Source organism: Ptychodera flava, chromosome 5 (genome assembly GCF_041260155.1).
Source record: "Ptychodera flava strain L36383 chromosome 5, AS_Pfla_20210202, whole genome shotgun sequence".
Taxonomy (NCBI): domain Eukaryota; kingdom Metazoa; phylum Hemichordata; class Enteropneusta; family Ptychoderidae; genus Ptychodera; species Ptychodera flava.
The window spans coordinates 47,899,395-47,914,447 of record NC_091932.1 but is presented as its reverse complement, the minus strand read 5'-3'; the positions used below and the strand labels follow the sequence as shown (position 1 = coordinate 47,914,447).

Here is a 15,053-nt window from a genome sequence, read left to right as displayed (position 1 = left end):
AAGTAACCAAGTTGAAAACATCATCCATGAATATAACAAAAATATGACCCATCGCTAGGGATTTCTTTGACAAATTTTGGGAATTTTCACTTCTATTCTTTTAGATGTGACGGTTTTCTTAAAGCAGGGGATATGGCCTAATTGCTTTGTTATCAACGAATGTCTAGAGATTTTCCAGATGAAAATCGACCTTTGTTTAGGGATATTTTCGTGAAAAAGTGACCCATTTGGGCGGCACATACCCCGGGGGGGGGTACCTGGTCTAAGGAGTGGGAGGGGTGTGCGGCCGCACGTTAAAAACCCGGGGCCCATTTTAGACCTAAAATATCGTTATTTTAGGACCCCATTTTAGACCTTATGACCTTTGACCCAGGTCAAAAGTCATAGTGTCAAAATTTGCAAAAATGTAATCGGGTAAAAAGCAAGCATTTGCGTGACCGAGCTACCGGCAGAGCTTACCACTATACTGCATTTACGGTTTTGTTGCTGGCCAAGCCATGATTTCCCAAAAACATTTTTGGAAATACTAAAAAAATTGAGTGAAAAAAACTATCTTTCACCCTCACCAAAGTTTTGTCCAGCTTCTGAAATTATCACTTATCTGCAGTTACAGTCTAACTGGTAGTTTTTAAAATTCCAAACTACAAGCAGCCTCGCCGTACTTCAATAAGGCACTGCTAGTTTTCCCATGGTCGACCTGTTATGAGAGTAGTAGTAGAGCCACTTTGTTTCGATATTTTCTATTGGGCAAAATTCTTCCATATATGGAATTCTGACCAATTAGTGACAGTGTTTTAAAACAAAGTCTACATTTATTTTGGCTAAAGCCAGGGGGTCTCTTTAATGGTTCCCCTGCCACACAAAAAGATATCGATGCTTATTGAGTGCAGCTCAAAACCCTGTACCAGGAAGATGGGAACTGACAGTTGGAATTGTTCTTGTGTGGCACTCAAAAATCGACCCATTTTAGACCCTGGTTTACTGTGAACTGATACCCCCATTTTAGACCAAGTTGCTGAAATACCCACCCCTTGGGCGGCACGTATACATATTGGCAAGTAATGGAAGTACGGCGAGTCAGAAAACCCGGACCGAGACGAGTCGAGACGAGACCAAAAGACCTCCTATCTTACTGATAGAAAAGTTACGGGTTTTTTTGCACAAAGGCAGCATCTGTACCAATGCCACGGGAAAAAAAGGACGTTGATCCACTTCTGTCTTAGTCAAAGAAGTGATATCCCACCCCTACCATCGACTAATGCTTGTTCATTTTCGTACATTCTAGTCAGTGGTTGCATAGTTCTCCGAATTTGAATCTTAATCTGAGGCTGCCTCAGATTCCATACACATAACATACATGTACTATAGTATCGGTAATGTAGAAAAATGGTGCAGAGCCACTATAGGTGCCTGTCATATAGACAAAAGTTGGCTATTGACACGCGGGACGTTTTTCTTCATAATTCACCACATTTTAGTGAAATAAACTGCTCTTCTTCCACGTAAATGAAGAACACATTGTTCTGCCATGTAGTAATTACAAAATAAGTTCTAATACGTCGGAAAATCAATATTTTGCAATGCTAGCGAAAACCGTCACGCACGGTACGTCGTACACGTTCACCGTGTCACTCTAGCATAACCACGGTCCTGCATACGCGTATTTTGCCGATTGGTGATACTTATTTGGTACAATGCCACCCTTTAGTGATGATGAGGTCCGTTTTGCATTGTAAAAGTCGGAAAATCTTAGTAGTTCACGTCAGAGAACTGTCATTACAGGCATCGTGATTTCCGATGGCCGCGACATTGACAGCTTGGTCGCTTTCGACATAACTCCGCATGCCTGCATTGAGAAACGACTATTACCATGGTGACAACATTCTAAAGCTTCGTCAGCTAATCCAAAATAGCAAGCAAAAACACCCGAAGCGTAACTTCACGGCCTAGAAACGGCGCAAGGCAAGAGCCAGAGAGAAAGATACAAGGAGTCTCAACACGGGGAGCCGACATTTTAACCTTGACCTCCAGTTCGGGTCAGCACTGGTGTGCTGCCTCCATGGTATAGTAAAGCCAATGACCTTGGGTACGACAAAACTGTACCCGGAAATTAAAACATTTTGGTAAAAAAATTTTCTCGCTTAAAACATCGTAGTAAACATTGCTATCACTAATGTCTTTCCTTTTCAATGTGCAAAAAAGTTTTCAATATGGATCTATACTTGACAAATAGGTTTGCAGGGGAAGCAAAGTCGCCCTTGCCCCCACAAATTGATTTTTTTACCTAATAAACGTTTTGTTTACTTTATAACATTATTCTCAGAACTATTCTTAAAAGATGATGCCATTTAGGAGAAATTCCTGACTCTCCAATTGCAATAGCATTACCTCTTATCCTCATATTTCGGCTTTTCCTTTGCAATTAAAAGAACCGTGGACGACGACTTTGTTCATTCTTACGAAAAAAAATGGCAGAGGAAAACATTCTGAGAAGCATGAGGAAGTTTATTTCGCTAAAATCCGGTAAAATTTGGCTAAAAAAGTCCCGCGTGTCAATAGCCAAATTTTTTCTATTGACAGGCGCCTGTCAATAGCCACGGCATAAAATTAAACCTATGAGCCTCCAGTTTACTTTCCTATAATGTGTTTATAAATGGTGAATCTAATTTCTAAAAAATGATTACTTAAATCTCCTGTATGTATGTTTCTAATACAAGGTTACCTATTTTGAATTCACAGTAGATATCATAGTAGAATCTGAATCTGGCGCTTATCGCTTAGCCTAGGCCAAAATGCCGACGTCGCATCGCAGTTCGCATGTTTCGAGCTCGCCTTGAACTCAAGTTGAAAAATCCTCAACAAATCTTTATTCAGTTGTTCCAATCGTTGATTGTGCTATCTCTTGCTTTGTGCATCGATCTTTGACACTCACAACAAACTGCAAGCTTTCTGTAGTATTGTATATATGATGTATTTACAACGCCTGGCCTGAGGGGTCATTATGGTCTCGTCTCGACTCGTCTCGGTCCGGGTTTTGAGACTCGCCATGGAATACCCCCCCCCCCGGGGCACATACCCGTATACCTTTTCTATGGGAGTACCTCCCCTCCCCCCCGGTGACCATGTTGACAGCTCGTGTCATCATCGCGCATTGATTTAATGAATCCATGTTCTATCGTGGTTTACAATTAGCAAAGATCAAGTTCAGATGGATGAAATAAATATATCATCATGAAACAGTTTGCCCTTATCTGTATTTTCTTTTGATGGACCAGAATCTTCTTTAAAGAAAAGGATTTTAAATTATATGTTTACATGTGATATCGAACTACATTTTCAAGTTGTCCTGAGCGGATGGACAAATTGAATAAAGCGGGGTCATAAGTCAGCCCGGCTTGTGAGCTCAGTTGTGCGTGCAGGACTACCTATCAAGCCCCAACTCGTGGACAGTTTAGCGAACTACGGTAACCGTCTGTAATATATCGTCTTATAAGGGAGAAATTCACATAATTACAAGAATGGCAGACGATTCAAAGTATCTGGAAGAGTTGTTCAAGGAGAAAGAGGAATTAGACAAAGCGGGCTACACAAATGCGTCAAAGCTAGTCACAGAAGGTAAAGCACTGCGTTCTTTGTCTCATTGCACACGGTCGTATTTCCTGTGAAATCAAAGACTTTATACTTTTGAAGCAGTACCCAGTGCTGTACAACCGGAACTAGTAATGATGAAAGTAAGGGGGAAAACTCAAAATTCGCGTCAATACTACCATGAAGGTCTTCTGTGATGATTCTAACCTAACAAAATGTAAAATGGCGTACGCAAGATGGCGACCACGTGCCAACAATTTACTGTTTACGCGATTTATTCATCCGATATTTATGGAGCGTGCTGTGATGTTAAAGTTCAAAGATGTCGAGTTTTTAGTTTACTCCGTGTTCCTACAAACAGTTGCCATCATAGTGCTATTCAGATTTTAATAGCAACTAACTTGCATGTATCAGAAATCCACTGCTTGTACTGTGGACTGGCATTGCAGTGTTTCAGAAGTCGCATAGATCAACATGTCGTTACACTTAGAGCACCATAGCTGCAAAATTGTAGCTCTACGGTGAGGCGGTCGGTGAGTTTTGGTTTTTGCGACCTCGCTCACCAGTAGAGCTACAATGCCGAAGGCCCTGAAGCATACAAAATAAGCACGCTGCACATGGCATGGCTTTTTGATGTAAAATCCCATATATTTACTGCATTTGGTCATACTGATTTATCACTACTGAAGATTAAACACTATACTACACTAACCTTGTCGTGTATGGGGTTTGGTATTTGTTCAAATACGTCGATCGCGTTCCAAAAACATTTCTTGGAGCAGCCATTACCAACTTTCGGTAATGGCGGCTCCCAGAAACACGCTCAATGTTTATGGATCGCGATCGACGTGTCTGTGCTAATACTAAACCCCATAAACGACACTGTTAGTGTAGTATAGTGTTTAGTCTTCAGTAGTGTTAAATCAGTACGACCAAATGCAGTAAATATGTGGGATTTAACATGAAAATGCCGCGCCATGTATGGCGCGCTTATTTTGTATGCTACAGGGCCTTCGGCATTGTAGCTCTACTGGTGAGCGAGGTCGCAAAAAACAAAACTCACCGACCGCCTCACCGTAGAGCTACAATTTTGCAGCTAAGAGCACCATTGACACATGTATGCCAGTATTTCAATTCGTTGTGAAGTTGCTGTGCATGTATATGCAACTATGAAAGTCGAGGTGCATGCACAATGTTCAACTACAACATATCACCGCACAATATTAGTAGCTAAAGTAATTGAAGTCCTATCACTATCAGACCAGCACTGGCTATGCCCACTGGGCCATAGGACTACAATTATTGCAGCAATTATGACAGCGGCGGAAATAGGAAATTACTTGCCCTCCACATCCTGTCTTGGCAAGACTTTCCTGTAATGCGAGAAGCCGCCATCTCCTTCCACACCCTGTCAAGACTTTCTTCTATGTTAGAGCCCTCCTGAAATATTGAGGGGCATTGGGTGGGGGGCACCCACTCGGGAATTTGGAACTAATGCAGTGCATATAAACATCACACACTGTCCTTCCTGCAAAAGACACTTTGGGAAATCAAGGTGGGGTAAGGGCTTCCTTGAAGTCTGTCTTCCATATTTTTTATGTTTTGCTACCAGATTTATGAAGTGAGATTACATAAGTAACTGGATTGTTCCGTGTTGAAGTTAACCAGTTCCCATGACAACTTGGCCTGATTTATAATCTAACATTAGCTTGTAATTCTTAATTAGCTGTCAGCCTTGCACCAAAACTTTCATGATTACCAGTAGTAATGCAGTTGATTGTGACATTTCATTTATTCCACAGAAATGACAAGAGTGCAAGACGCAAAAGACCCAGAGAAGGCAAAATCAAAGTTTTTGGAGTTGACTAAAGACAAGCCAATGAAACTTGTTGAAAAGATCTTGCTTCCTGTCAGAGACCATCCTAAGGTATGTGTACTTGCTTAACCCTTTCACCACCATGGTGTGGCCCAAACCTATTGTTGTCAATGGTGATTGTGGACCTGTTTACTAGCAATTGGAGGTGAACATGTTAAGATCGTGAGAGCTTTTAGTTTTTGGGAGAGTACATCGGTTTTAACAGCTTGTTTTAAGGAAGAAACCCTTATCTTCCTCATTAATACTTTTTTTTCTTTGTCTTTTGCAGTTTAACTTTGTAGGAAAGATTCTTGGTCCAAGAGGAAACTCACTGAAAAGGTTACAAGAAGATACCGGATCAAGAATTACTATTTTGGGTAAAGGTTCTATGAGGGACAAGAGCAAAGTAAGTTTATGACATAATAAAATCCAATAGCAACTGAGCTAGAATAAATAACTTGAAACTGATTTAAATTCACAGAGTGAGAGATTGTTTTATAGATAATTATTGTTAAAACTTAGATTGCCTTTCAATGGGTATCACACTGAATTTAAAGCGGCACTTTTCAATCCCTGGTTCTCGCATTAGTGGAGTTCTCCTCCCAGTCAAACACATGGCCAGTATGATGTTTGATTTCTGTAACATTAATTACACAAACTGATCTCAACCTTTTGTTACATGTTACTAATCCTGCAAACAGAGTTTATGCAAGCTTTTGATTTACGGTCAGTTCAAATAGTCAATGGTCATTGATTCCCCTCCACAAACGCTCGAATTTCCTAAAAAATTGTCTTCCAGTCGCGTTAGACTTTGAATATAACCACAGAGTTCGATCAGCAGCAACGTCACGCTGACCGCTTGGCAGTCTGTCTGGGTTTTTGCGGCGGGGGAAAACTAAAAAGTTGCATTTTCTGGAGCGAGTGCCCGCATGTTGCCTGTTTGGTGTCCACTTACACAATGAACGCCGCCATACCTTGGCATCCTTTTAACCCTTAAGACGCCATAGACTTTCATGCAATATAGCCTCCCATGCCAAGAACTTTTTGAACCAATAAACTTGACATGTTACACTTCTTTTTAGACAGGTACAGTGTTTTCCTGTGATTGGAAGCCCAGCCAAACCACTATGAATTTCAAAGATCAGGAAATGGAGAAGCTTCGAGAAGTCTTTCCATGTTTGGTTTAGCAAATGGGGGGTGGGAAAATGGGCTTAAAATGCACATTTTTGGTTCAAAATGTATTGAAAATGAATAAAAGACTCTAAAAATAGATCTTATCATCCAAAAACCTGCAAACTTTTACACATTTTAAATGTCATGAAAAGACACATATTTTGGTGAAAATTTTCAGCAGCGGAACTTATCAAATGTAAATAATAAACAAACAAACAGTTGTTGATATTTGTCAATAATACAAATACCACATACCCTTCAACACAGCTACACAAAAGCATATAACACAAGTGAAATACAGCCCAAGACAATTTTAATCAGCAACATGATTGAATTTAGTAAACAACATCTTTTATTCATTTGTCGTTTATTTATTTATTTGTTTGTTTGTTTGTTTGTTTGTGTATTTCTTTCTGCATCAAAAGGTGAAACCATGTAACCAGGAAAAATCTTTGTTTTATATTTTTTATTTGGATTCTGATTGCTATCAGATATAATTCAGTTGTTGTTCTGGAATGAATGTTGCCATTAAAGTTAGAGAGGATATGTTTGAAAGATTTTGGCATTGCAAGTAAACACAAACAACTAAATTTGATTGATATCATGAACAAGCTGCCATCTTACAAGGCAATTCAAATCAGAGCCTGTATTCAGCTACGAAATTAGCTACCCTGTGATTGGCAAACGACGAAAAATTTCACCACAAAAACGCACTACCTGAACTTCTGAGAAAATAAATTCGATTCAAGAACTAAATAAAATAAGTTTGAGGTACAATAAGAACGACATTCGCCTCTGAACGCTTTCGATAACCGTACTGGCCCTGACGTTTGATCGCGACGTCTCCGTAAATCATGACAGTCAATGTGAACACATACGAAAGTTTGATCACGTATTTTGACGAGCACGCAACATAATTCGCCAGTAAATGAACAGAAACCAATAGATATGATATAAATAATTACATATCGGGTATATTTCGACAAAAGAATATGTTATAGACGTAGGAATATGACCCGAGATCAACAGTTCGGAACGTGCCGTGTTGTACGTTTTGTACACACAAACCCGTGATCGGCGGCCATCTTGGCCGTCTCGATACACGGTGAAGAATGCCGCGATACCAAAGTTTACTTGACATAAACAGACCTGATCGCACCAAAATCACAGATTAAATTAAGATTTCGTGAAAATCCTTTCAAATTTCTTCATCATTAGTGTTTTCGGCCTAGAAAACCGAACTGACATACTCAAACTTGAGCTTTCAGAGAGGCTGGTCAATGCGATGCTCCGTGGTGACGCCATTCAAGCCGCTGTTCAACTTCAAAATCACGTTCGGCCGATCAAAAAAAGTCTTCATTTTCTCAGAGATTATCCTCAAAAAATACCAAAATATGTCATTTCTATAAAGAAATGGCCAATAACTTGTCACAAAACGATCGTCTTTAGGATGTACAGCAGGAAAAAGCGTTCAGAATGTCTCTCACTTCGGCGAAGTCAGCGACCAGATCTGATTAGATATTCACGGTAAAAATAGTCGACCCGATTTCCTCGAAAGGTCGCTCAAATTACTGGAAATTGCCGTGGCTACAACTGATGATGTCATTATTTTAGTCCTTATATGGACCTGAAGTGGGTTCAAAGGGTAAGGAATGGATTTATTTGTCAGGTGACCTGTTAAACGCGGGAAATCAAGTTCCAAACTTTGCCTGAGCGAACCTCAGGCTATGTACGGATATATCCGTGCATGGCGCTGAGCGTGAGTTGGCGTGTACGGATATATACGGGCATGGCGTTTTAAGGGTTAAGGTAAAGGGCGACGAATTCGGACGCGCACACGCTTTAGAATGTTTCTGCGCAGATTTAACTCCAGCCTGTCGCAAATGGGTTACTTTGTAGCGCATGTATTTAACATCACCTGTCATTGTTGAAATTGCGCTTTTACCTAATTTTTTGACCCAGTCTCTTAGAAATATATGTGACCTATAACCTTGTCATATTTTGACCCCCTAGGAAGCTGGTTTTTATTCAATATGAGCGAAAAATTCACATTTCTCTCCCATTTATATGGCGCATATTACCCATTCACTTGGAGATATTGTAAAAAGTAGCATGGTGACACCCTTTTATTAAAAGTGTAAACTAAATGGCATTATGTCAGGATTTCATTCGCCAAGTTTGGTCAAAATGACACCATTCAAAGCGACAGGAAGAAAGTTCGAAAATTATGTAGTGATATAATTTCGATATCGTCATTTTGTAATCGATACTTATGTAAAAATTTCTTTACAAACATCATGAAAACTATACATTCGATATATATGGATCTTGAGTCTTGGTATTTATTAAAATAAACTCATTTGCTACGCTTTTTATAATTGCTTTCTTTAGTTTAAGTGAATTATATCATTTTTATTTATTTCTAACGACGCCATTTTAAAGTCCGTTTCCATGGAAACGAGCGTGGTGACCCCCTTTTTTATTTTATTTTGCACTTGCACAACTTCCAAGAATATTTGTGCAAAGTTTCAAGAAAATGACACCACAGCTTAATTTTGACGTAATTCGTCGTACTTCACCTTAAAGGGAGGCTCCGCCTTTAATCATTCATATCTATTTCATATTATATTGACGGATATCACAGAAACATCACCCATCAGAAGGCAATCATACTTCAAGGCACATTGTTGGTGTCTTCCATGTTGTCTATGTCTTGTCCATGTTGATAGGGAAAGGCACACGCACTGAAAAGTGTTTGAATCATACCTGCAACAGAAAATGCAGTATAGGAATTAAGTTTTTTGTAGAATCTTTGTACAAGTATAAATGCTTGAAGTTATGGAAACTCTTTAACAGATTGAAAGTGTTCTTGCTGCTTCATTGAAAACAAAATTGCAGAAGGTTGGTTATCTCAAAATCCAGGTCTTCTTTTCGGAAAAGGAACATTGCATAGGAAAGTACTCCCAAAATTCATATATGTAAAAAAGTTCTGTACCTGTAAAGTGTTCATAAATTCAAAGTGAGATTAGGGTGTGTAATGCACTGTTACTATGTCAACCAACAGGAGGATGAACTCCGGAAAGACAGTTCATCCAAGTATGCTCATTTGAATGAGGATTTGCATGTGATGGTTGAAGTCTATGCCTTGCCTGGTGAAGCACATACCAGAATGGGCTATGCACTTGATGAAATCAAGAAATACCTTGTACCAGTAAGTACTCAGTTTACCATAGCTTGAAAAAGTTCATGAGTGGCATGGTTTTCCATGAGGATTTTTAGAGATTAGTAACTCCTCTGTTTTTAAGCAATCTGTTCATATTAGAATAAACATATAAAAGAGTATCCTTTCACATCAAAGGGATATGCTAATTATACATTGTTATGTAAATGTGAAGCCCCTCAGTTTTCCCAAAGAGTAAAAACACCTGTGGGCAATTTACATAGGAAGGATAACTTTCATTGACTTCTCTCAATGTGTCAGGTTATTATTTTTTTCTTTTCTGGAAAACACTGTATGGTCTTACCATCTAAGTCCTTATGGAGAAGTCTGAGCAGGAACTTTGATATTATTCAGTGTTCTGAGTGTTATACATACGAGGTCTTATTGTAATCATTGTTCTCTGTAGCAAATTAACATATGTGCACAAGATCAAAACTATTGAATTCCAATTTTGGTGATGACCCAAAAATTCTGAAATCTAAAAAGTCTGAAATAACTTTGATTTTCCTCTTGAAGGACAATAATGATGAAATCAGGCAAGAACAGTTACGAGAGCTAGCAGTCATCAATGGTACACTAGATGCACCACCGAGTGGAAGAGGTCGAGGACGAGGTGGCCCTGGTGGTCAGGGTATGAGAGGAAGGGGTGGAATGATGGGCCGAGGAGGCATGCAAGGCCAAAGAGGAGGCATGGCCATGAGGGGTCAAGCACAATCAGGACCAAGGGGACAAGGCTTTGGATCTGGCAGAGGGGGCATGGGTATGGGAGGAGGTATGGGAATGGGAGGCGGTGGTGGTATGGGAGGAACTGGTATGGGAGGTGGTATGGGAGGGGGACAGCGTGGCCCTCAACAATTTGATAACACAGGTGGTGCAAGAAACCAACAGATGATGGATCAAGAATCTTATGTAAGTAAAACTTGTTCATTTGTTTGTAATAATCCTTGCAGTAGAATTTCAGTAGGTTACATCAGTAAGTTAAATCTTCTACAAAAGTAGGATGGGAGGATCTCAATTACGTATTTTTCAGTATATGTAAGAAGATTTTACAAGTAATGTGATACGATAAAATATATGCATCCAAACATTTCACCCTGTGATATTGGGTAAATTCTAAAATCAAATGTTGCTCTCCAACTTTGATGATGTGCTATGCATATGGATAAGTATGCGTGCATTGATACACATAGTCTTAGGTATACGGTATGTCTGCATGTTGTTATTTTCATTGCCTGAGTCCATTTAAATTCCAGATTTCACGCATGGACCATATTGTCCTCAATGATTTTTGATAAATCATTCAAAATGTTCAATATTTTATAAGAATAAAAAATAACTGCTGTAATTAGACGAAGATTGACAAATATTTCATTGTTTTCAGGGATATGATGAATCCTATGGCAATCAGAGTTATGGCCAGTCCTATGATCAGTCATATGGTGACACCAGTGGGTGAGTAACTCTCATTTTGGCTTTATTCATGGAGTAAATCCAGTCAGGAAAGGTCCAGGAAAACCAGACCTTTTTATCAGGCAATAAATTTGTACTTTCTTTGGTCCCATTGTCCTGTAAATCATGATGATAAACGACACATGCAGGGCTGTATTGATGTGTTGTTGTTGTCTTTCAGTGGTAATGAAGGATATTACGAAGACTACAGTGGTACAGGAGGGGATAACAGTGGAAATTATGGATCAGGTTTTGGTAAGTCCCCAGTGTTAAACAGTCATTACTGTAGTTCCTGTGAGTACACACTGTGTGTTTTCACAGGAATTACAGCTAGTACTAGAAGTCACTGAAGAGCTTGAGCTTCAAAAATTGGAGTTGGCACTATCTTTCCAGTGCTCGCAAGTTTATGTAATGCGATAAGAATGCACCATGCGTCGTCCTAATTGTAGCTAGTGGGGCTTGGATGTCTTCTTTCCGGGTGTCAGTATAATAAAATAATCTACTATTATGAAAAAATAATTAGCAACTTTTGTGTATGCCGAATAACAATAGGTGAGATATATATTGTTTGAATAGGTTTACTTTTAAAAAAGTGTCTTTTAGTACGTGTTTTGTGCATAATGACATGGTGTAACATAAAATTTTGGTATTGAAATAATGTGTTTGAAAGATCTAAGAGTAAGAGCCACTTCAGACATACAAACTAAATTCATGATATCATGTTTTTCTGTAGGTGGTGGCAACCAAGGATGGGGCAGTGGTGGCACTTCAACCGGTGGAGCCAGTGGTGGGCCTTCTCGTTTCAAATCACCAGCCATGAAACATGGTGTGGGCAGGAGTCACCCTTACCGATTCTAAAGTAAGCTGAAAGGTTTTTAACACCCTGAATAACTGCCTTCAAACCTGTAAATTTCCATCTGTGGACAGTGTCTCAACAATGACATGGACAATATCTTCTAGCTTTTATAGCTTTTTCATCCATCCAAAACATTTCATGGCAAGCTGATTCTTTACAGCTTTACTAATAGCTCTGAACCACATTGTAACATCGACCATCATAAACTGAACAAGTGAGAGATAAAATCCTTTTGCTGTTTGAATGTATCCGACATTTTATAACGTTGATTAGAAATGCATAAAAGTAGATATGTTTGTTGACAAATTTGTCTCGTGAGCATATTTTAACTTAAAGATGTAAAGTTGAGGTGAAATGTGTACTTCATATGTATGGTAGTCCTAATGAGTTGAAAAACGAGAAGATCACAAATTTTACATGTATTTTATCTAAGAAAAATTTTTGTTTTTGTAGGATATTTAAATGTTACGTTTTAGATAATATGGCGATAACTGTCAAGTTGAACCCCTCAAGTGACCATTTAGTGTTTGTAATCTTTTATAACATTAAGTAATACTTACCACTGATTGTATAATCTTATTTCTCACTTAGGTTAAAAGTGTCTAGGTCAAGAGTTCAAACCTTATAAAAATCTTAAATCATGTCAACATTTTTCTTTCAGAAAGGTGGTAAATGTATTGTAGTTAACAGATAGAAAATTCATATGCAAGTTAGACCGAACTTAGTTTCATCTCATGACCTTGGTACATTGAGACATGTGTTGTCTAAATTGTTGTCACATCATTTAATCTCCCAGATATTTCAATAATTTTATCACAGATTAGGCCAGTAGGGCTTTGCCCTGAGAAAAAGATAAACCAGTGTTGAATTTTAATTGTTCTGTATGTAACATGAACATGTTATCTGTTATCATAAAATAAAGAGTTACTTTTTCATGAACTTAGAGGGAACATAAAATAAATGCATTGAGAATCCTTTCCAATAGTACATGTATAAACTGCCACACACTTGATGTTATGTCTATTTTTACTTGTCTCCAACTTCTGGCTTTTGTGTGAAATATGAATAAAGCCGTTTTGCCATATACTTTGCCTCCTAATTGAATGTAATAATGACGTCCTTCCAATTAATTCAAAGTGTGCCTCCTAAGCATAGTTGTGATTGCTGTCATTAATGACAAGGTTAACATCCATCTTGTTATTCATGCCTTTGGCTATAAACATATATGATAAACCTACTATGCTGTCGTAGCTGAACATGGTACATTATTTGTCTCCTCAGCGTCAGAAGTTTGAAAGATCAACTCTTGGTTCAGAAAAATGAGACCCTACAAATTTGATTTTGTAATCTCCACTCATTTGTACGTGAAGAACTTGAAAATGCTGTCATATCATAATTTAATACTCTGTTGAATATACTTGTAAGTTGTTCTGTCAAAGGGTTTCTTCAAATATACTTTTCTCAAAAGCCATATGGTAATAACAGTTTGCTGTTGCATAAAATGTGGATTTTTTGTTGAAGTCCCACATGCATTCCAAAGCCAATTTTTGCGCCAGTACAATTTGTACTCTGGTAAAAGTGAATTCAGTGACACGTAATAGTGGGTTTCAAGCTTTGTTACATGTAAACATTGGTGCAAGATGAAAGATACATAGTGCTACCTGGATTTTTTCGTAAGACAGAAAATGCTACCCATTTTTCTCTTCAAAAAGCATGTATTTTAATATGTGAAAAGGACTGCAATTTTCTTTGAATGCAGTCAAGTGATCTGAATTACGAAGAACGTAGAGGGCCACATAACCATTGATATGGAATACACCTCAAGAATCTGGTTCCACTTTCCTAAAACCTCAAACCACACACGTTTTTTTCCCCGCATATCATTTATAACATTGCCTTTCTAATGTGACAAATATTTCAAATCCATCTTCATTTGCTTATTTCTGCAATATTTAATGAAAGGGCACTGATGCTTTTAGAATATTTTTTGTTTTGACAGTAAATTTAAATTAACATCAACACAATGTGAACCCCAAATAGAATCCTATGTATTCACGCAGAATGGCCTGTGTAATATGATATGCTGTGGCAACCCTGTCTGTTAATGAATCATATATATGCACAGAAATGTTTGTGTGTTAGAGTAGCTTTAGCCATACTTTACTGTTATCTGGTAAATGTAGAAAGAACACCCATGAAATGCTGTATGTATACTGCATTAAATATGCTAATGGATGCTGTAAATATAAACTTCCTAATGCTGAGGGAGCTTGCCGTAAGGCACTAACCGAGGTCCTTAAAAAGTGAAGCAGTCATTTCAAGAAGAGATAAATGGACTTAATTCACACCAGTGAACAATACTCATGTCACAGACATTGATTTAAAATTCATGAGGCCAGGTACCAGGTATAACTACTAAAGGTAATGTACATTTTTATAATGGTATTTTTCATTCTAAGTTAGTGTGGCATGTAACGTTAGATGTGAACATAATCTCCATAAATGTCCCTAAAGCTGTATATATATTATTGTGAAAGTTTAAATGGTTCATTTGCCAAACTGTTCCGAATATAATCTAGGACATAAAAATTTTCCAAGAATGTGACAGTAGTTGGCATTGTTTCCAGCTTCTATTAAAATCTCACATTTCTAAGAAGTTTGCTTCTGATTTTTATTGATTACTCTTAAATGGGGGACAACAAGATAATTTTACAATGAGAACTAGCAGATGTGCTTCAAATAAACAGTATTGAACCTTCAAGTATTTGTAGGAGAGTACAAGCAACCAAAATATTGCTATGAGCAACAAGTTTAACATGACCTGATTAAAGTAATTTTGACTAACCGATAGCATTTTGGTAATCAGTTATAACTGCATTGTCTCCGCATATCAAACCTTTGGGCAAATCACA

At 38.2% G+C, this 15,053-nt stretch overlaps 1 protein-coding gene across 2 annotated transcripts; it reads left to right on the top strand.

Moving 5' to 3' along the window:
- The first annotated feature begins 3,366 nt into the window (after positions 1 to 3,366).
- On the top strand, positions 3,367 to 13,225 carry LOC139134160 (KH domain-containing, RNA-binding, signal transduction-associated protein 2-like). 2 transcript variants are annotated; one of them, XM_070701081.1, is made up of 8 exons: positions 3,367 to 3,615; positions 5,391 to 5,515; positions 5,733 to 5,849; positions 9,681 to 9,827; positions 10,353 to 10,745; positions 11,218 to 11,288; positions 11,467 to 11,540; positions 12,019 to 13,225. In XM_070701081.1, exons 1-8 carry the CDS (start codon positions 3,519 to 3,521, stop codon positions 12,141 to 12,143), a joined length of 1,149 nt encoding a protein of 382 aa, XP_070557182.1. In that variant the 5' UTR covers positions 3,367 to 3,518; the 3' UTR covers positions 12,144 to 13,225. The 2 variants fall into 2 exon arrangements, with proteins under 2 accessions (XP_070557182.1, XP_070557183.1); XM_070701082.1 differs by lacking the exon at positions 9,681 to 9,827 and having other exon boundaries at positions 3,383 to 3,615.
- The last annotated feature ends 1,828 nt before the right edge of the window (positions 13,226 to 15,053 follow it).